The 23,052-nt window shown below is 42.6% G+C and overlaps 1 protein-coding gene across 7 annotated transcripts; it reads left to right on the forward strand.

Annotated features, from left to right (window-relative positions):
- Positions 1-1,458: 1,458 nt before the first annotated feature.
- LOC115592953 (protein NLRC3-like) lies at positions 1,459-21,557 on the forward strand. Of its 7 annotated transcripts, none has more exons than XM_030436245.1 (7): positions 1,459-1,596; positions 3,973-4,096; positions 6,178-6,327; positions 6,666-7,694; positions 7,866-8,457; positions 10,847-12,659; positions 20,378-21,557. In XM_030436245.1, exons 5-7 carry the CDS (start codon positions 8,250-8,252, stop codon positions 20,949-20,951), a joined length of 2,595 nt encoding a protein of 864 aa, XP_030292105.1. In that variant the 5' UTR covers positions 1,459-1,596; positions 3,973-4,096; positions 6,178-6,327; positions 6,666-7,694; positions 7,866-8,249; the 3' UTR covers positions 20,952-21,557. The 7 variants fall into 7 exon arrangements, with proteins under 7 accessions (XP_030292105.1, XP_030292114.1, XP_030292135.1 ...); XM_030436254.1 differs by lacking the exon at positions 1,459-1,596 and adding an exon at positions 1,956-2,106; XM_030436275.1 differs by lacking the exon at positions 1,459-1,596 and adding an exon at positions 1,956-2,106 and having other exon boundaries at positions 3,977-4,096.
- The last annotated feature ends 1,495 nt before the right edge of the window (positions 21,558-23,052 follow it).

Genomic DNA, 23,052 nt, shown 5'->3' on the forward strand with positions numbered 1-23,052 from the left:
CTTTGACCAACCAGAACAGAGAGCCAGAGGGAAAACTGTGAAGAGATAAATTCAGTGGGCACAACACTGGCCACAGGGTCTCCTTCTGCTTTAGAAAAGCTGCAAGCTGTCGATATTGAGGGAGATGTCAGTGAAATCTAATTCAGAGCATCTTGTTGTGGACACATTTCCAAATGTTTCAGCAGCTGGTCTTTGCAGCCAAGGTAGATATACTGCAGTCCTGATTTCAGCTGGAACTCAACACTTTCACAGGTGTCCAGCAGTGTGTCTGCGGAGTGTCCATGTCCTATCAAAATCTTTAACAAAGCATCACCTGCATCGTGTTTCTCTTGATATTCGGTTGCCCACTATGCAATGGAACGTCTGAGTGTGCTGTTAGTTTCCATATTGCTGCTGTTACTGCTCTGGGACAGTAAATTCTCCAAATCTCTCTCGTCTGCAGGATTGTGTTCAACAGAAGCCGCTCTCCTGTGTGTTCCTGATGAAGCAGTGAATGACACTGAAGAGGAATGTTTGTTGGTAAAAACTCTGATGCAGCTATTTGTTCACTCGCACATTTTCCCTCCAATCTTTTTGTCCTTTTCCAGCCGGCTGAGTGTGTTTTATCTGACATTGCAACTTTCTAAATTCTGGACAAACCCCAGAAAAAACTAAAGAAAAAACAAATATCTGAAAAATGTTTAAGAAACTAAAAGTCCTGCCAACAGCACATCCATGATGCCACACCGTAAAGAGAGAACACAACAAATGCCAGTATGAGTGTAACATTCATGTTCAGTGAAATATCATTACAGTTACACAAACACAATAATGGGCAAAACTATCTGACAACACATGGCTGGAAATGTTAATTTTATAGCTGCCACAAGAAGATGCAGAGTCAGATCTATGTGAGCCCCTTTTACACTGAAACCCACCAACATGCAGCTTGTTTCTTCAGTAGGAAAGGGTTTCATCGGCTCTCAGTCCGGGTCAGATCACTCTGCAGTACCGTAAACACAACACCGGGGTCAACACGCTGTTTTCCAGCTCACATCAGAAACAAACACAGAGGCAAACGGGTCTGCTGGCAGCAGGAACACGGTCCATCACCTGTTTTAATTGTTTAGGAGCTCATTTGGGTGTAAAAACGGTTTCTGCACTCACAATAAATCACAAATAAATACCAACAGCTGTCTGACTGCTGCTCAGTAGGCAGAATTATTACTGTGTTTTTATAGTCTGTGTCCTGTTAATGTGCACACATTGAGCTGCACACATACACACACATTATTATTATTAGCTAACACGCATTAACACTATTGTTCTTCTGGAATTTATTATTATTATTATTATTATTATTATTATTATTATTATTATTATTCCTGATTCCTCCACATGTTGAGCTGTAGATGAATAACTGTCAGTAATAACCGCAGACTAAAGTCCCCTTGCAGTCCTGCACAGCCGCTACAGCAGGAGGCGCAATGCAGCTTTCAAGCCGCTTCGCAGCTGTTAAACCAGAGAAGTGGTGAAGGTGGATCCAGTGAACTACTGAAGGATGGCCAAGTGCACCAACAGGAGCCGCTCAACTAAGATACACACATGAGGATGCAGGTAAGACATTTAAGTGACTGTAGACTGCCTGCAGTTAATGACTGATTAGCACAAACTTAATGCAGAGTGAGATGCGGGATGTTTACAGAGCTCTGGTCGCCGACGGAAGAGTCATCTCCAACCGCTGGGAAGCTAACTGACGGCTAGCGTTAACATTTAGGCTAGCTGCCAGTTACCGTTAACCGCTGGGCAGTTTACGTTAACTGACAGCTAACGTTAGCATTAAGGCTAGCTGCCAGTTGCCGTTAACCGCTGGGTAGTTTACGTTAACTGACAGCTATTGTTAGCATTAAGGCTATCTGTCAGTTGACGCCAACCGCTGGGCAGCTGACGTTAACTGACGGCTAGCGTTAGCATTAAGGCTAGCTGTCAGTGGACGTTTATACCGACGTAAGATAACGCACTCTTCTGCGCACGAGCTTAGTTTCTGCTTATTAACGGTTAACTGATAGCATTAAGCTAGTGTCAACTGCTGGTAAGGCTAGCTAATCCTGGTGAAGTTAAACTGAGGTGAGCTAACGCACTCGATACTTCATGTTACTGAATATTTGTTAAAGCTACGTGACCTCTCCTCACTAGTACTTAGTAACACGTGATGCCACTCATTTGGTTTTAATAGCTGAGTACATATTAACTGAGAGTTTAGCAGGAAATCCTGTTCTCCATACCTACCTTGACCTTTGCTGGATCCGTGAGTACTAATATTGATCTTACAGGTGCCTTTTTATTTCCTTGCTTGTCTGAACAAGTGAACTGGCCACTACAGTTTCAGGCCTCCACGCTCCCAAGCATCGACTCAGGCCTGCAGCCAGTGTTTTACAGCATTCTGCTGTGAGAGAATGTGTGTGAGAGAGTGTGGGCCCACAGATGGTGAATGTTTCCATGTTAAAGATGCTATGCACTGTTATTACAGCCTAAGAAGAGGTAACAGGTGCTCATGATTTTACGAAACCTGAGTTTAATGATATTGGATGTTTTTTGTCTACATGTAAATTCTTAATGACCTGAAACATTATTATTTTTTCGGGTAAATAAATACCACATTTTGGTTTATTACACTTAAAGGGGACTTATTATGCAAAACTCACATTTTCGTTGCTTTAGTAGGTATATTTGCGTATCCAGAGTGTCTCCCCACTCCTTAAGTGTGATTTTTGACAAATATGTCAATGTTGTATAAACTACCAGAGTCTGGAAATGAGTCTATAAACGAGTCATTTGGATTTCCCCCGGACTGTCAGTCCAGGTGATTCGAATACTCCCGAGAAAATAATCCACCATTTTCTCATTCTCAATTCACCTGTACGCGACAGCCTGACTGCTACCACGTACAACCTGAAAGCCAAGCACTCCTGCTCTGTCGTTGGATGAACGGATCCTCATGTTTCGTTACATCACCTCCCTACCAAAGAGGATATCAGAGCGAAGTGGCTAAATTCTATTTATCAGGGAAACGTCCCAACTTCAGTGTGTTTTTGGCTGTGCCAATCACTTCACACCAGACTGTTTCAGCAACCAGGGTGAGTATAACACTGGACTGGCAACAAGATTGTTCCTAAAAGATGGATCCACACCTACTGTCCATGGCAGCGCCACAAATGATGCAACAGTATTTAAAAAAACAGTATAGTTTGTGTTACTTTGGCTGTTTAGCACATGAGCTAATGCCGACTGTCGATGTAAATATGAGGCTGAACTAACGTTACATGTGAAGTTATCAACGTTGGTCTTACTGGCTGTAGGATTCACGATAATGTTATCAAACGTTAATTTGTCATATCAGCACTCTTTTAAATCGTGAATTGAGAAAATGAATTAGGATATTGAGATTTTATGGCTTCTAACCAGCCGGTGAACCACTGATCGGCCGTGAACATGTGGAGGAGACGGTGTCCTCTGTGTGTTCACGGCAGGACAGTAGCTCACCGCCCACGAACAACTTCTCAGTTGTTACTGCTACTGTTCCGTAGCTGTTACTACTGTTACTTCCTGTGTGTTGGTATACATGTAACTGTGTGTAGCGTTAGCTGCTGGCATGAGAGACCAGACCTGAGAGTACCAGAACGTTATCTGCAGTAAAGCAATCACTACTTTGTTTTGGAGCTGGAGACAGGGGTTACCTGCTACATGTGTGCTGTGCTTCCATCAGTTATATGCAGGCATGGACACAGAAAAGTTGCTTCACAAATATGTATTGGTCACTTGCTAAATCTGATGTGAAGTGAGGGATTTGCATAGGTTTGCTCAGATTATGATTTGCCAGATTTTTCTTTTTCGTTTTTTTTTTTTTTATCATCATTTCTGTCTACATAGCTTTGTTGTTTCATGTAACATGAGAAAACAGACACATAACTTATTACTTCCTTTTGTGTTTAGACAGGCACATCTGTACAGCAGCCTGTGATGCATCATGTTGCCTGCCAGACAGACCAACCAGTGACATGCACAGTTGGCACACATCTTTCCATGAGAACTCTCCAGACTCACTTCAGAAGCACAGGTTTGTTGACCAAAAACACATCATGTGATATTAGTCACTATGTTTGTCTATGATGTTATTTTTGTTTTACTCTGTTATGAATATGGATTGGTTAATAAAAATTCTGTTTTCATCTGTCAAAGGCACACAGAAATCAGTGTCATGTGCTAGTTAAGTTAATAGCCTTAGAATTTATTTATTTATTGTCAAACGTACAGATGATGCCATCTAAAAGAAGGTACACAAAGGGATGGCAGTGGATTGTCTCGGCTTCATGAATCCAATGTGGCCAAACTTGAACTGATAAACGACTGAATATCACTTCCTGTCTGACTTCTTCTTCTGAGGATCTGACAGGAAGTAGAAGATCTACAGCCTGCACTGCTCAAATGTACCACCAGAGGGAGAATCACTTTACCTGCAGTTGCAACACATGTAATATAAGTTAACTGGTCCACTTCCATCATGGCCGTGGTTCACGTCTCTGCCAGTGTGCGTCATGCAAGTTAGTAGGGATGCTGCAGGTTAGTGTGAGTAACTAGCTATCAAGCTAGTTTATCGCTCTTTACTTTCTTACCTTCAGACTTTCTGAATTAGACTGTATCAAGTGTCTACAGATCAATGCTAATATTAGCTAGTCTTCAACGTGGAATTACACTTTAGCTAACTAACACTAGCTAGCTAAACTTAACGTTGCTGACCTGACACAAGCTCATTAAAGGGATAGTTCGTTTTTTTTTTAGTGGGGTCATATAAAGTACATATCTATAGTCGATCTGTTTCCTACCATAGTCACTGATCAGCGCAGCCTCAGTTTGGAGAAGTAAAGAGCCGCTCCAGCCCAGACACTCAGCTTTGTACTGCAGTGAACGGGGTCCAGCAAAAAAGCGAAATTAACCACCTAAAACAAGGCCCACCTAAAAATGTTTACATCAGTTCAAGTCTACGTTGTATAGGTAAAATTCACACCGCTTTACATCGTTGTCAGACTGCGCTTTCTTTTGGCACTACATTTTCTCAACCACAGAACCTCCGTATCCCTGCGCTGATCAGTGATTACGGTAGGAAACAGACCGACTATAGATATGTACTTTATATGACCCCACTTCAAAAAAACCAAACTATCCCTTTAATGTTGGCTAGCTGATAGCGTGCCTGTATATTTCTAAAGCTGGCTAAATAACTAGCTGGTTAGCCGATGACTTGGCGTTTTGTTAGCACTGTTATATTGTCTGATGTTAGCCAACACTGGTGTTCAGTCATTAGCAGTTGTTGTAGCGATGTGTTGCAATATCAATATAGAGTTTATTATTGGATTTTAATAGTGTGTGTGTGTCTGTGGTGGTTTAGTTAGTCTGTTGCCTTTTAGATTTCAGCTCTTATAAAAGAAACCGTCTTTGTTTCCACTCAGGAACGCAGGAGTTTTACCTGTTTGGGTCGTTGATTTATATTAAAATGTTAGTCAGCCACAGGCCCAAATGTTGTATGGTAGTAACACAGATAACGAGGGTGAGGCTGCTATCAGACTGTCAAACAGTGAACACACACACACACACACACACACACACACACACACACACACACACACACACTGAGGGGAGGAGCAAACGCAGACAAAGCAAACGGAAACTACGTGAGAACAGGGAGAAAAAAAAAAAGGATGCAGACCCTGAATTGACACACAGCCAAAGGGAGGAACCCTGGAGGTGAAAGTGTTCAGTCAGACTCCATTTCCGAGGCAGGGTGAGTGTTAAAAACACAATTACTGTGACTTTACTTACTGTGAGTCAGTTTTCTCCCTGTGGACTGTGGAGGAAAGAAATGCTGGAGTGAAGTCAACAGTTTGATTCATCTGTGGACACAAAGTCCTGATTGGCTGAATAATACTATTTAAACCTCCAGTAACCCAAGAAAACAAGCACAGGTGTGAAGTAACCTGAGCAGGTGGACTTCTGGCTGCTTTTATTATACTGTATAATGTGTGTGTGAAGGGGAGAGAGAGTGTGTGTTACTTCCTGCTCTCTCCGTCTTGTGTGACTCTTGAACAAACTTGTTTCCTGATTCTTGTGTCCTGAGCTCACAGCTGCTGTTTCACCTCTCAGACTGACTTCAGAGCAGAAGATGAGTGTTTGTGTGAAGGAGGAGGAGGACAGAGCAGAGTCTCCAGCATCCAGCTGTCTGTCTATGAACACTGACCCGTCCAAAGGTCCTGATCCAGACTTCAGTACTGAACCTGGACCATCACACTCAAAGTAAGATAACTGATACTAACTCATTTATGTGACTTTTTTCAGTTCCCTCTCACAACGAAATGTTTAGTTCATGTTGTGTTTGTATATTTCAACAACAATGTATTTGCTAACTAACTTTAACAAACCTTTTGGGACTCATGACAGAGAGATCATTCGTCCCATCTTCCTCTTAGTGCTGTCAGTCACGTACAAAGCTGTAATCTGATCAAAGAGGACAAATAGAAATAATTGAACTTCTTATTTATGGACAGGAGGAGTTTGCTCCCTCAGTGGATGTGTAAATGGACTTTCTCTCTAAGATTCATGTGATATAAATACAAACATGTTTGTGTTTGCAGAGTTCAGTCCAACAGACAGAGAGCAGAGTCTCCAGTATCCAGCTGTCTGTCTATGAAGAGTGACTGGTCCATAGATCGTCCTATAAACTTCAGTACTGAACCTGGACCATCAGACTCAAAGTAAGACAACTCATACTAACTCATTTATGTGACTTTTTTCAGTTCCCTCTCACAACAACATGTTTAGTTCATGTTGTGTTTGTGTATTTCAACAACAATGTATTTGCTAACTAACTTTAACAAACCTTTTGGACTCATGACAGAGAGATCATTCGTCCCATCTTCCTCTTAGTGCTGTCAGTCACGTACAAAGCTGTAATCTGATCAAAGAGGACAAACAGAAATAGTTAAACTTGTTATTTATGGACAGGAGGAGTTTGCTCCCTCAGTGGATGTGTAAATGGACTTTTTCTCTAAGATTCATGTGATATAAATACAAACATGTTGGTGTTTGCAGTTACACGCTACATTTGTGCAGCAAAGTGATGAAAAGAAGCAACAGCCAGCACCGGAATAAAACCACACAGTTGTCACTGAAAGAGTCAACTGGAGTCCTTGTCCAGACGTATGCATCACTTTTAAGTGTCCTCTGGAAACACTTCAGTTGTGTTGCGGTCTAATTGCATCTCTTTTTTCTAAATGCTGCGCATGTGTTGTCAAATTGATGGAGATGTTTTCTTAAGATGCTTGTGTTTTGTCTTCTTGCATGTGTTTTCTTAAGTTGCAGTGCTGTGAGCTCTCAGGGCCACCGTAGTAATCCGATCTAAGAGGACAAAGAGAAACTTTGAAAGCTCCTTTTTATCAACAGTAGCAGTAATTTGTGTGTTTAGAGCTTCTTGAGTTACTTTGTCATCAGAGAATTCCTCAAAGATTCATGTGATATAAATACAAACATGTTGGTGTTTACAGAGTTCAGTCCAACAGACAGAGAGCAGAATCTCCAGTATCCAGCTGTCTGTCTATGAAGAGTGACTGGTCCATAGATCGTCCTATAAACTTCAGTACTGAACCTGGACCATCAGACTCAAAGTAAGACAACTGATACTAACTCATTTATGTTTTCTGTCCCCTCTCTCATTGCCATGCTTTGTTTTGTTGATCTGGTATTTTTTAGGGATGTCGAAATGCCGATATTGACTTAAAAATTTCATATTGGAAATTATTGTATCAGGTTTTCTATAACCGATGTTTGTTCTGTAGATTTGAGCTAGCATCTCAGCTAGCTGTGGCTCAAGAAAGGCCCGATGCTTCTCCAGCACGGATTCGGCAACGGTCTCAACTTCCTGTTGGTTGCCTCTCGTAGTCATCGCCATAAGCAATCTTTAACCACCAAAAAAAAGCCCAAATAGAAACCTATCAGAACAGAAAATCAACTATATGACAAGGCTGGACCAGGAGCAATCCTCTCAGGCTACCATCTTGCCCAGCTGATCACGTGACTCCCTGTGTTTAAAGCTTCTTGAATTACTTTGTCATCAGAGAATTTCTCAAAGATTCATGTGATATAAATACAAACATGTTTGTGTTTGCAGAGTTCAGTCCAACAGACAGAGAGCAGAGTCTCCAGTATCCAGCTGTCTGTCTATGAAGAGTGACTGGTCCATAGATCGTCCTGTAAACTTCAGTACTGAACCTGGATCATTAGACTGTGGACCCTGGTTCTGCAGACGGTGCATCACATCATACTGGGACCAGTCTGCTTCACCAGGACACTCCTCCTGTCCCCAGTGTGGAGAAAGATCCAGAACAAGAGCTGGACTGCAGACATCCAGTCTGAGCAGCAATGTACAAAGTAAGACTATATATCTGTCTGCTGATGTCTTCATGTCTGAACACACTACTTGTCTGAACAGGAGAGTTTTCAGTCTGAAGTTGTGTCCAGTTTCTTCTGATCTGATGTCACTGGGGGTTTGTGTCATTGTTGTGGATCCGTGTCATCAACCAGTCTGGATTTAGTTGAGCAGTAGTTATGGCTGTTCGATTATGGCAAAAATCATAATCACGATTCTTTTGATTGATATTGTAATCACAATCATTAAAGACGATTATTCATTGATTTGAGAACAAGCACTTATTGAACTTTGAACTGGTATTTCTTTTGACACGATAAGTTTGAACTGAAAAACAAGAAAAATGCAAATAAGAGAAAAAATATATATGAATGAAATAATGTGTAAAAATAAACACTATCCCGGTGCGACTCCACCATAGGTCCCTTGTGGTGGCAAAATATAATGCTGTTGACACTTCTCTTGCAACTTTTCCGCAACATTCGTCATAAAGGGCAGGCAGCGCAATTCTGCTGAAATGGTGATGTGATGGTAACACACACCGCTTGTTCAATGAGTTAATCAGTTTATTGAACCCCGGGTCGCTAACGGTGTTGATAAGGCACATATCTTTGGCAAGCACGTATGTGACGGCATCCGTTATTTCTTTTGCCTGTGGGAGCTGGGTTAATGTACGGTGGCACTGTGAAGTGCCTTAATTGAGGACTGTGTGGCGGTGGCGGTGACAAGAGTCGAGGAGCTTTTCATTTTTGAGTTTTTTGTTCCTTCACTGCTTGGTCATGTATTACTAAATTGATCGTGTTCCCTTGAGGTGCAGACATGGACATGTGACATATCTTGCACAATAACTTTGTTTGTGTTTCCACAGCGCAGAATCAAATCAAATCAAATTAATTTTATTTATATAGCCCCAAATCACAATCACATTGCCTCGATGGGCTTTACAATCTGTACAGTGAACAACATCCTCTGTCCTTAGACCCTCGATTCGAGTGAGGAAAAACTTCACATGTTGATGGAAAAAAAAAAACTTTTAACAGGGTAAAAAAAAAAACAATGGAAGAAACCTCAGGAAGAGCCACAGAGGAGGGATCCCTCTTCCAGGACAGACAGACATGCAATAGATGTTGCGTGTACAGAAAAGAGCAACAATTCGCAGTTTACAAGTTACATCAACAGAAAATCTGATACAAGTTATGTAAAATGAGTGGATCCAGGAGACGACCGAGCAGGACGAGACATAACCAAGCGGTGCCCGAGCCAGACGACCTCCTGTCCACCATGCTGACCTGGAAGAGGGCTGGCCACACAAGATCATTAGTCATAGACAGAGACAGACAGAATTCGCTTTACCTTTCTTCAAGACCAAAGGCTGCCTTTCTGCCATCTTCTACCATCATATTCTACGCATTTTTTCCAAACACGCACTGGCAATACGCACTGGCGTGGCTGAAAGCGAACATTTTCAGGCGGGGGCGGAGCGGAGTACACATGGAAGGTTTCGCTGCATTTACCACACAAGACACAGCGTGCGGCAGAATGATCGTTTTATTACGATTATCTTGTTTTCATGATCGAGGGAAGCCGAAATCGAAATTGAAATTCAATTAATCGCCCAGCCCTACCACTATCTGGTCCTCCTTTGCAGTGAGGGAATAACAAGCAGTTAGCAGCAGCAGAGTGTAGTGGACGGGCTGAGGTGCAGGTGCAGGTGCTGGTCATTTACAGGGGCCAACCTGAGATGTCGTCCCTCAAGCAAAGCAGTTGAGTTCAAGAAACAGAGCTGTGCATAGAGGTGAGCCCAACTAAATCTAGTTGGTGCTGCCCCACCTCCAGCACCAGCACCTGTTCCTTCCCCCATGAGAGGAGACATTCCCTGTCCTGAGGACCAGTCTGATGCCAGGAATCAGTTCACCTTCCTTCCTTTGCATGAAACTGGCACACACCCGACCCCAACGCCTGTCCCTGCTGGTAGTCAGCCCACAGGGTGGCGTCTCCATGTAGTCAAAGACCAGCCACCAGATATTCACCAGCGACCTCCACTCCCAGGTTTAGCTCCAGAAAGGTGCCCTGATTTCTCTTTCCTGGTTCAGGTGCTGCTGCACCTTTGTGGCTGATTCATAGAGGTTCTTTGAATCCCTCTCAGTCTGGCCCCTCCTCTGGGGCTCATTAGCTTTGTGAGACCCTGCCAGGGGCTTATGGCCCCGACAACAGAGCTTCGAGGATCAAAGGGACACACAAACCTCTCCACCACGTTAAGGTGGAAAGAAAGGAAAAGGAAACAACAAACATATTCTTATACTGATGGTTTTTAATCTGTAATGAAAAGACCACTGACTGCTGATTGTCACATGGTAATTTTTTGTCTCCCACTTTTTTCTCTTCTTTCAGTGAATGTTGGTCTGCAGGAAGTTTTCCAAGAACATAAGATCAGTCTGAGGAGGAGATGTGAACGTGTGACTGAAGGAAGTGATGGAACAGGAAGTGATGAAACAGGAAGTGGAACCCTCCTTAACAAGATCTACACTGAGCTCTACATCACAGAGGGACAGAGTGAAGAGGTTAATACCCAACATGAGGTGAGGCAGCTTGAGACAGTTTCCAAGAAGAAGACCTTCAGTGAAACTCCAATCAGGTGCTGCGACATCTTTAAAGCCTCACCTGACCAACAGAGAAGCATCAGAGTCGTTCTGACCAACGGCGTCGCTGGAGTTGGAAAAACCTTCTCGGTGCAGAAGTTCACTCTGGACTGGGCAGAGGGCTCCGAAAACCAAGATGTCAGTCTGCTGGTTCTGCTGTCGTTCAGGGAGCTGAACCTGATCAGAGATGAGCAGTACAGTCTTCTCAGGCTGCTCCATGTTTTCCATCCAACATTACAGAAGGTGACAGCAGAGAAGCTCGCTGTCTGTAAACTTCTCTTCATCTTTGACGGCCTGGATGAAAGCAGACTTTCACTGGATTTCAACAACCATGAGGTCGTGTCTGATGTCACACAGAAGTCATCAGTCAGCGTGCTGCTGACAAACCTCATCCAGGGGAAGCTGCTTCCCTCAGCTCTCGTCTGGATCACTTCCAGACCTGCAGCAGCCAATCAGATCCCTCCTTCATGTGTGGACAGGGTAACAGAAGTACGAGGCTTCACTGACGTCCAGAAGGAGGAGTACTTCAGGAGGAGGTTCAGTGATGAAGATCTGTCCAGCAGTATCATCTCACACATCAAGACCTCCAGGAGCCTCCACATCATGTGTCTGATCCCAGTCTTCTGCTGGATCACTGCTACAGTTCTGGAGCACATGTTGACTACAGACCATAGAGGAGAGCTGCCCAAGACCCTGACTGACATGTACTCACACTTCCTGCTGGTTCAGACAAAGAGGAAGAAGCAGAAGTACGATGAGGGACGTGAGACAAGTCCACAGGAGCTGACGGAGGCTGACAGGGAAGTTCTTCTGAAGCTGGGGAGGCTGGCGTTTGAACATCTGGAGACAGGAAACATCATGTTCTACCAAGAAGACCTGGAGCGCTGTGGTCTTAATGTCACAGAGGCCTCGGTGTACTCAGGAGTTTGTACAGAGATCTTCAGAAGAGAGAGTGTGATCTTCCAGAAAACAGTCTACTGCTTTGTTCATCTGAGCATTCAGGAGTTTCTGGCTGCAGTCTACATGTTCCACTGTTACACCAACAGGAACACAGAGGTCCTGAAGGACTTCCTGAGAGGTCAAAGTGTTAACAGCTACTCTTCCCTGGATGAGTTCCTGAGGAGAGCCATGCAAAAATCCCTCAAAAGTAAAAATGGTCACCTGGACCTTTTTGTTCGCTTACTTCATGGCCTCTCTCTGAAGTCCAACCAGAGACTCTTAGCAGGCCTGCTGGGTCAGACAGACAACAGTCCAGAAATCATCCAGAGAGCCATCAACAACCTGAAGAAGATGAACAGTGATAAGATCTCTCCTGACAGAAGCATCAACATCTTCCACTGTCTGACGGAGATGAACGACCACTCAGTCCATCAGGAGATCCAAGAGTTCCTGAAGTCAGAGAACAGATCAGAGAAGTATCTCTCTGTGTTCGACTGCTCAGCTCTGGCCTACATGCTGCAGATGTCAGAGGAGGTTCTGGATGAGTTGGACACAGATAAATACAACACATCAGAACAGGGAAAACAGAGACTGATTCCAGCTGTGAGGAACTGTAGAAAGGCTCGGTAAGTACAGTGTGATTAACATTAAAAATCCTGGTAAAGCTGAAGCCTTCAGTATTAAAGACAAACACTTTACACACATGCATTATATAAAACCTCAACGCGATACATGTTTTCCTGAACAAGTATGAAACCTGCTTATTGGATCAATTCTCATCACCAAGCTCAGAGATGAAATGACATGTAGTCATCTACTTTACAAAACATTTACTTCAGCCAGGTGAACTCCATCTGAGACTAATTGTTACCCATCAAATCATAAAAACTCAATCTTTAGTGCTAATTGTACTATCGATGCAGTAGAAGACTGGGAGGTGAAAAGCAGACGGATTGACAGAATAAAATGCATCAAAGAACAAAATGCACACAAACACATAACTGAGGTAAATACATACGAGTGCAGTTACAATCTACAGTGAATTTACATAAAGCTTCAACTCAAATCTGACACGTTTACATTACAGTCACCTGGACACTTTTGTCCTGAACATCAATGTGCGGTTCATGTTAATTACTTATTTTATTATGTACTTTGTTATTTACTGTGTATGGAAGATCAATATTCCGAAATTGCCACCAAAATTTATAAAAATTAGACAAAATAAGAAAATGAATGTAGATATATTTATTAATGATTTAATCTCAATTAACTGGGATAAGCTTCCAAATAATATCCAATGTTCAAGATGCCTGGGATTTTTTATACTCTCAGTTCGTTCAATTGGTCGACAGACATGCTCCATGGAAAATTTCCAAAGTCAAGGGTAGACACTTAACCTGGATAGGTGAGGAACATATAAGTCTCTTTGGGGAGAGGGATGTGGCTTGGGCAAAATTTCGTCAGACAAGGGAAAATGCTAATTGGGAAACATACAGGCAACTAAGAAATATCTCCAAGACCTTGACCCACAATGCTAAATCTAATTATTATAAGTGTCTCTCTAATAATTTCAAAAATCCTAAACAATTCTGGAATAGCATAAAATCCATAATAGACACTTCAGAAAAATATCATATTAATCAAATAAGAGATGGCAATATAATAAATCATAACCCTGTATCTATCGCCCAGGTGTTCGATCAGCATTTTTCCTCTGTCTGCTCTGACTTAATACCCGACTTTTCCTATACTGATACTTTCGCAAAGGAAAAGGTACTGTGACAAGATGAAAGGTTATTGAAATTAACACCTACTGAAGTTCTGAATGCTATCAAACAACTGAGTTCAAGTAGTGGTGCTGGACTTGATGGTATTGAATCCGGATATATTAAATTAGCCTCTCAAATTCTCATGTACCCACTTGCTGACTTGTTTAACATGTCCTTATCCGCCTGCGAGTTACCAGCTATCTGGATATATTCACGTATTACTCCACTTTATAAATGTGGTGACATTCTTAATCCAGATATCAATAATCTGTTCAATCAGTTATCACAGTATCTTTAGAATTATAATATCCTTCCACCAGTTCAATCTGGATTTAGACCTAATCATTCAACAACTACTGCTCCCTTAAAGCTTAGTAATGATGTGTTTTCACCATCTGATACTGGTAATCTTACAGGGACTATCTTTATTGATCTCAGGAAGGCTTTTGATTTGGTTGATCACCAGTGTTGGGAGTAACGCGCTACAAAGTAAGCGTTACTGTAATTCCACTACTTTTAGCGGTAATGAGCATGTAACAAAATATTTTGTTTGATCAAGTAACGCAATTACAATTACTGAAATTTAAATGAGTTTGTTACTCGCGTTACTATCTTTTGTAAAAGGATGAAGGCTTGCAGACAAGAAGACAGTGTTACACCATTCCTGTTCATCTCCCGGACCGTGGTCGGGAAGCAAAGGGGAGATTAATTCCTCCAGGGCCGAAGTTTGCGTTTACCTTCGGGGTGAACCCCTTCATGTGTTAAACAGGTCGGGAAATAATACCAGGGAGCTTTTGTATCTTGTGAAGCTGTCTCCTTTATTCCACAGCGAAACTGCAACCTATACTGTACATTATCTGCTCGATCTACTACTGTTACCTACTTCGCTTTCCTTCCTCTCCCATTCATTTACCTGCTGCACGCATGCACGCTCCCTCTCTCTCGCTCGCCCACTCACACCTCATGCACTGCCCTATGACGCCATTCTTACAATCAGACAGGCCTACTTTAGCTGCTTCTGATCTAACTTCACAGGACCTTATGGTGAAGCAATGATATACCAATCGAATCAATTAATCAATCAGTTAATTAATCATTCAGCATTAAGCCACAGTATTGCCGACAGTGCCGATAGAATGAGCTTTTTCTCCTGGAAGTATGGACATTACTTTTTGCACGTCAAAAAAAAGACAAACATTTTGTGCTGAGTTGTCATTTATGTGCAGGTGTAAAGAACCTATCCACATCAAAGAGTAGCCGTGTTAAATGACTGAGACAGTTGTCTGTCACAAAAGTACTGCTTGATTTGAAGGCCTTTTGCCCTGTTGGTTACAATAATACGGTCTAAAAATGATGTCTATTGTGTTTGACTGTTCAGCACTGTTCATATTTACTTTTAAAAAGCAGACATAAAAGTAACTTAAAAGTTACTTTCCCTAGTAACTTATTACTTTTGATATACAGTAATTGGTAACATAATTCAATCACTTTTAAAAGAAGTAACTAGTAACTGTAACTAATTACTAATCTTCAGTAACTTGCCCAACACTGTTGATCAGTACTTACTCCTAGTAAATAATAATACTTTATGCAGTTGGTCTATCACAAAATGCATTATTATGGTTTAACTCTTGTGTACATAACAGAAAACAATGTGTGGTCCTTCAAGGGAGTAAGTCTGACCTTTTTGCCCAACAAAGAGGTGTACCCCAGTGTTAGACGCTGGGTCCACCACTCTTTAACTCCCTTTAATCTGCTCTAATGCTTCTGTTCAACTATATGCATATGATACTGTCATTTATACTTCTAAACCTCATTTATTGCAAATCCAAACTGCTCTTCAATCAGATTTACCTAACAAAATTGGCTCTTATCTAATAAACTAGTACTCAATAAAGCACAATCTAACGTTATGATCTTTGGCACAAGACATAACCTTAAATCAAAATCTGTAGTGATGGTACTTGTCTGCATCAAGTTGATCAAACTGAATACTTGGGTTTATGTCTTGACTCGAACTTACATTCAAACCTCACATTTATTATGTTGTCAGCAAAATTAAGTTTGGAACCAGTGTTTATTTATTGATCTAGAAGCTGTTTTACACTTTATATCTGAAAGAAACTTGCCACACACCTCATATTACCATTTTTTGACTATGCAGACATTGTTTATCAAAATGCATCCAAAACTAACCTTCTGCCCCTCAATACAGCAACAACAACAACAATAATCTCTGTAAATGTGTTCTTGGATATTCCTTTAATACTCATCACTGTACTATGTATAACTCACTTAAATGGCCTTCGCTCCATAGAAGACGACACATTCATTGGCTGCAACTCATCTTAAAATGTGTACATTTAAACCACCCTCATTACCTACAACAATTTTTAGTACCATGTTCCTCAACATATCAATTGAGGCACTTTACACAATACTTCCTCTCCATTCCTATTGTCAGAAAAGCAATTAGAAAGAGCATTTATGTTTAAGGCTCCTTCAGACTGAAATAACTTACCTTTTAACATATGATCCTTGACATCATTTCACATGTTTAAAAATGGTGTAGGCTGGTTGCTACATACATCTTTTGATGCAGTTTCTTGGACACATCCTCAGTGATAGTACCTAGGGTCACTGGGGGTTTCGGGTCTTTCAACTTCAGACCCCCTCACCCAGGCGACCCGACCGGGAGTGATCAGTTCCTGGCCTGTGTCCAAGAAGCTGTCGCCCACTGCTTGTCCCCCCTGACCCACAGCCATCGTGAGGCTTTCTCTGCAGCCTCACGATGCTGCATTGATGGCTTTTCTCTTGCATGCTCCAGTGATGCCCAGGAGGCTGTAGGCCTTACAGAGTGACTTTCCTGCAAATCCCCTTCCTCCAACTTCAACGGGAAAGCACCTCGCACGCCACCCCCGTCTGCGGCACTCCTCCACCAGCTCCGCGTATTTCTCTCTCTTCCTCTCACTGGCTTCCTCCATCCTCTCCTCCCAGGGCACCGTAAGCTCCAACAAAATGACTTGCTTGGATGACTCTAAGAACAGGACAATGTCTGGTCTAAGGCTGGTTTCCATGATGATTTCAGGGAATCGAAGCTGTTTTCCCAGGTCCACCCTTAGCTGCCAGTCCTTCGCTGCTCCCAGGAGGCCTGTTTGGGCTTTCGGTCGGGAGGGTAGTTGTTCTCCAGCTCGCACGAATGAAATGTCATGCCTTGGTGGTTGCAAGCGCTTATTCTGGTCGATGGCAGTGTTGATGGACTCGGCAACCGCCTTCAGTACCTGGTCATGGCGCCAGCGATAGCGACCATCTCAAAGTGCTTTGGGACAGCTGCTGAGGATGTGCTCCAGAGTTCCTCTTCCTTGGCACAAGGGACAAGCTGGAGTTTCAACAAGGTTTGACGGACTGGGCAGGACATCATAGGCAGACTGAATGAGGAATTTGATGCGGTAGGGTTCTGCCGTCCACAACTCAGGCCACAAGTTCTTCCTATCCATGGCTTCTTCCCGTCTGGTCCATGCGCCCTGTTGTCTCAGTCCCACCGTCTGGCTTGCACGCTGTTCCTCGACCCCAGCCCTCACTTCGCGTTGAACCAGGTCCCGCCTTTCCTTGCCCTCAAGTTTGTTGTAGTGGATTGTTGGAATTGTTCCCAGACCTGCACGGCCAGTTGCCACAGATTCTTATTTTGAGATAAACTGTACATGTTTCAGATGATACTATAACTATATACAATATACAAATGTTCTCTATTTTCTTTTATATTTTTGCTGGGCAGGCATTTGTTCACGGCTTCTTTGTGGCCATCTAGTGGTTGTGTTCACTAACCTGGTAGTATTGACTGTACAGTGTAGACCCTTTTACATGCCCAGAGAGCTCACAACAGTTGATCATATTTGCTATGCTAATGTTAGCATAGCGCTCTCTCAGCTGTACACCACCATAAACCAACAAATGCAGGCCCATCCAGAGGGAGCTTATATTGTTGCTGGGAACAGACCATGTATATTCCAATATCAAGCAAGCCTACAGAGCTTTACCCCTCCCACATCTGGGCATGTCAGACCATCTCTCACTGCTTCTGGTCCCTGCATACACCCCCCTCAGAAAGAAATCCAAATCTGCCACAAAGAACATTAAAACCTGGCCTGAAGGAGCACTCTCCCTGCTTCAAGACTGCTTTGCAAACACTGAGTTGAGTATATTTGAACATCCAGATCTACAGGAATACACAGAGACTGTTCTGTTCTACATAAAGACCTGCACTGAATACGAGAGCGAAGAGGATGAGAGGGGTCAGGTGGTTATTTATAGGAATATCAGAAGTTGGCGCTGTTGAGGTGTGGTCCCACTCCTGAAACTTTGCCAGATAAGCTTCAATTGTGCCTGTGCCGACCAGCTAGTGTGAGTCCTGACCAGGTTGTTCAACCTCTCACTTTCCCAGGCTACCATCCCTCCATGCCTAAAGTCTGCTACCATCATCCCTGTCCCAAAGACTCCTGTCCCAAGTGTCTCAATGACTACAGACCTATTGCCTTAACATCTGTAGTCATGAAATGCTTTGAGAGGCTCATCCTGAACCACATCATGGCCCGTTCCCCTCAAACCTGGACCCACATCAGTTCGCCTACAGAGCAAACAGATCGATGGAGGACGCCATCACTACAGCTCTTCACACAGCACTCAGCCACCTTGAGCAGCCAGGAAGCTATGTCAGGATGCTGTTCATAGACTACAGCTCGGCATTCAACACATCATCCCTGACATCCTGGTGAATAAGCTGACTGACATAGCTCTCCCCCCCTCCCCCTGTGCCTGGATCAAGGACTTCCTGACTGACCGCCCACAAACGGTTAAGGTAGGCACCACCTGCTCCTCCACCCTGACACTCAACAGAGGGTCTCCTCAGGGCTGTGTGCTGAACCCTATCCTGTGCTCCCTGTACACTCATGACTGCACACCCACTCACCCCTTCAACACCATCATTCAGTTTGCGGATGACACCACGGTCATCGGCCTCATAAGTGGAGGGGATGAGACTGCATACAGGGATGAGGTCAACAAGCTGTTAGGATGGTGTTCTATACACAACCTACTGCTCAATACCAGCAAAACAAAGGACATGGTAATAGACTTCAGGAAATACAAGGGGGAACTAGCCCCACTGAACATTAACGGGGACTGTGTTCAGCGGGTGTCCTCCTTTAAATTCCCGGGGACTGAGGACCTCTCCTGGACCGCAAACACATCCGCAGTGGTAAAAAAAAGCCAGACAGCACTTGCACTTTCTAAGAATACTTAGAAGAAAGCATCTAGAGGAGAATCTGTTAGTGGCCATTTACTGCAGCTCCATAGAGAGCGTCCTGACATACTACATTACAGCCTAGTATGCAAACCGGTCTGTGGCAGACAGGAACAACCTGCAGAGGGTCATTAAAACTGCACAACACATCACTGGCAGCCCCCTACCCCCGCTAGAAGACATCGCCAGCAAGCGGTGTCTTAAGAGAGTGAGGGCAATCACTGCTGACCCCTCACACCCAGGACAGCACCTGTTCAGCCTCATGCCCTCTGGCAGGAGGTACAGGTGCCTCAAAAAGCAGGACAGACTCAAAACAGCTTCTTTCCCTGGGCCATCAGGACCCTGAACTCATAAAGAGTATGCTTGTAAATTGAGTGTAAATGATGTATATTTTGTATATTCCCTTTTAATCCTTTTATTCTTTTATGCTATTTTTATGTATTCCTGTTTTGACATTTAAATACTGCACTGACTGGAGAAGCGCTCAAATTTCATTGAATACTTGATGTGCAATGACAATACATTTTCTATTCTATTCTGTTCTATTCTAATGACTCTTTTTGATTGTGTGCGGTGTGTCTTCGTTGCAATTTATCAGTTGAATTGTGCTTGTTGTCTTGTGTTTTTTTGTGTTCCTGTTACTTTATTATCTGTAATGTTTCTGTTTGTTTTCTTTTAATGTTTTCTTATTTTAATGTTTGCTCGTATTGTATGTTAGGACCCCCTTGAAAAGAAGATGGTTCATCTCAAAGGGTTTATCCTAATGAAAAAAGTTGTCATCATGTTGCTCAAGGGCACTCAGTCAGGTTCATTTATTTATTGATTTTCTTGATATAAGACTTTTAAAAGCAGTTACAAAGTGCTGTACACACATTAAACAGCAAAACAATGAAAGAGTCTCAAGAAAAAGCAAGTTTTACCCCGACAGTTACAAATCTAAATATAAAGATGACAGAATGAATAAAACAAACCAAAATCCAACATGAAGATAAAAACATCAGGTGTTAAAAGCAGCTTTATTCAAGTGTGTTTTGGGGGGTAATATAAAATGGGGCCCTGATTCAGCCCCTCTGATCTCCTCAGGCAGGGAAAGTCTGGGGCCTGGTGGACAGAAGGACCTCAAGTTTCAAACTACAGACCTTGTGATCAATGACTGACCAGCTCAGGCTGACAAGCTGACCACCTGAGCTTTGTGATGCAACATGTCTCAATCTGTTTTCACAATAAAGTGTCACATTTTATTGTTTTAATGTTTTATTATCTGTCATCACAGATTTATGAGGTGTGGACTCTCAAAGAGTCACTGTGAAGTCGTGGCCTCAGCTCTGAAGTCCAACCCCTCCCATCTGAGAGAGCTGAACCTGAGTGACAACTACAACCTGCAGGATTCAGGATTGAAGCTTCTTTGTGCTGGACTGGAGAGTCCAAACTGTCGACTGGAGACTCTGAGGTCAGTTCATGTGTTTCTGTGTCAATCTATAACATTTAAATCCATAACAGAAGTTTTAAGTTTCCTTCAGTTCATTTGTTTTCTGGGTTTGTCTGAGCTCAAATCACAACAACTCAGTTTACAGTTTGACAGTCTGACACACACACAGGTGACGTGCAACACACACAGATACAGAGATTTTAATTTCTGGACAGAAAGTGTTGAATCTTTAGAAAAAGGAGATTGGGTGATGTTTAAGTCACGTTGGACAAAAGACACACCTCCTTTCATGTGTTTATGTGCTCTTAATTGGATAACAGTGTCTTTTTATTTATATATTAAAGGATTATTACGTACCTTGTTAATGTGTTCTTACTGTTGTTTAGTTCACTTAAACATGACAACTATGTCCCAATAAGGTGACTTCAAATTATTAACAGAAGAATAAGAATTATAATAGCCAGAAATGATGAATGTAACCATCCACAGTAAATCACAGTAAACCCAAAATATGGTTTTCTACTGACCTTGTTCTAAATGAAACTTTAACAAGTCAAATCGATGAATTCAGTGCAATGTTCCTTTAACCTTGTTTTGTTACTATTCACTGTCAGTTTACTTTTGTTCAAACACAAAAATGTTGTTTTAACCCCGCTCTGCTATTGATCACTGCTAATGCACTTCACCACAAAAGACCTTCATTAATATTAAACACAGCAAAAGAACTCCTATAGAAGCTTTAAGTGACACTCAATTACTTTGTGGGCCCACACACACACAAACCAGCGGGCAACCAGGGAACACAACAAAGAGAAATAAGACAAACGTCACACTGCATGCCTGGCGGAAGCTGGGGGGCATGGCGGCCAAATACAGTTGAAGCCGGTTCACTTTGAGTGTGTAGAAATAAATCGGTCGGGCACTATTAAATAGTAGAATCAAATGTTCAATCAGTTTCTGTGGGTTTTTATTTGGCTGCACAACGAGTTTGTATAGATGGAGCCTCTGGTGGAGCTGCAGAGTTTAAGAGGTGACATCACAACATCTTTTTTGAAGCAGCAGCACGTTGTCATTAATATTAATGAGAGTTCTGTTTCACTTTGTGTATTTGACAGTGTTGAACCTGCATCCTGTTGGGTTCAGGTGTTTGGAGTTTCATTCTCTAAACTTCTACATTCTAAACTTCTTCAGCTCTGAACACATTATTAAACACTGAATGATTTCAAGCAGGAACATTGGCCCTCATTTGTCAATCTTGCGTGAAAACTGGTGCAGATCTGAGCGCAGAACTGGTCTTACGACAGGACACACGTGTGATTTATGAAACGTTCGTATCTGACCAATTCCAGCGTACGAGTGATCGGGTCTTGATAAAAGCGGTGCCTGAATTCAATCGTCATTAACATGTTACGCCCTTAAATATTCCTGGTCCGGAGGCCTCGCCCACTGACATCAAACATGGAGAGAAGTAACACTGGCAAGAAGAGAAATCTTTCCGAGATGGAGATCGGCAGCACCAGCACATCAAAGGCAGTCCGTTCACTAATGCAATGTTGTGCAAAACTTAACAGGCCAAAATAATATTGCACACTTTCTCTGGGGTATACAGCAGCACTCCTCCTGCTGGTCCGAGACGGAGCCACCTGCCCTTCAGCAACCCGAAGCAGCTCTACTGTGACCCGTGTGTGCGCACTATTGAATCTGTGTTCTTGGTCTGTAGCAGGTTTGCCAGCGCGGTTATTGGGTATTCCAGTAATGAGTTGTCATGTTAGGCTATTTATGCAGCCTATCATATTTTATTTTGCAAACAAGTGGTATCAGTAAAAACGTGGGCTTTTAAAAAAAATTAATGTTAAATTTTTTAATTTGTTTTAAGAATCCGTTTTGATCTGTTCTAAATATGTGACTGCTTATGCTTAATAACAGCTGAGGTTTGTTTAATTATTTTTAGACTCAGCCAGATTTTGCTGTGCTTCACCGCAAATCCACAGACTCAGATTTGCGTACACAAGCTCAGACCTGACGTGGGATCTGATCATAGCTTCCGCTCATGTCCAAATTGATAAATGCCGAAGCTCGCATGGAAATGGTCGTACGCATGGTTTTCCGTTGTACATTCGTTTGATAAATTAGGGCCATTGCCTTTTAAACTTACATCATTAATTCTTTATTCAGATTGTGGAGCTGCCGGGTGTCAGAGATCAGCTGTGCTTCTCTGGCCTCAGCTCTGAAGTCCAACCCCTCCCATCTGACAGAGCTGGACCTGAGTGTCAATAAGCTGCAGGATTCAGCAGTGAAGCTTCTCTGTGCTGAACTGGAGAGTCCAAACTGTCGACTGGAGACTCTAAGGTCAGTTCATGTGTTTCTGTGTATCTATAAAGATTTAATTGATTTATGGTTTTTGCTCTCTCTCTTTTGCTTGACCACAACTTCTCACATGTTCTCTCCTGGAAGACATTAATAGTGTTTCACTCAGTTCATATTTCAGAGTGACAGAAATAGTTGTGTAACAAATGACA

Source organism: Sparus aurata, chromosome 1 (assembly GCF_900880675.1).
Source record: "Sparus aurata chromosome 1, fSpaAur1.1, whole genome shotgun sequence".
Classification (NCBI taxonomy): domain Eukaryota; kingdom Metazoa; phylum Chordata; class Actinopteri; order Spariformes; family Sparidae; genus Sparus; species Sparus aurata.

What these genes read in the sequence shown, in the direction of transcription:
- LOC115592953 (XM_030436245.1), top strand. Translation starts at nt 8,250, where the DNA reads ATGAAGAGTGACTGGTCCATAGATCGTCCTGTAAACTTCAGTACTGAA. An exon ending in TCTGAGCAGCAATGTACAAA is followed by an intron (nt 8,458 to 10,846) that starts GTAAGACTATAT and finishes CTCTTCTTTCAG; the next exon opens with TGAATGTTGGTCTGCAGGAA. An exon ending in AGGAACTGTAGAAAGGCTCG is followed by an intron (nt 12,660 to 20,377) that starts GTAAGTACAGTG and finishes CTGTCATCACAG; the next exon opens with ATTTATGAGGTGTGGACTCT.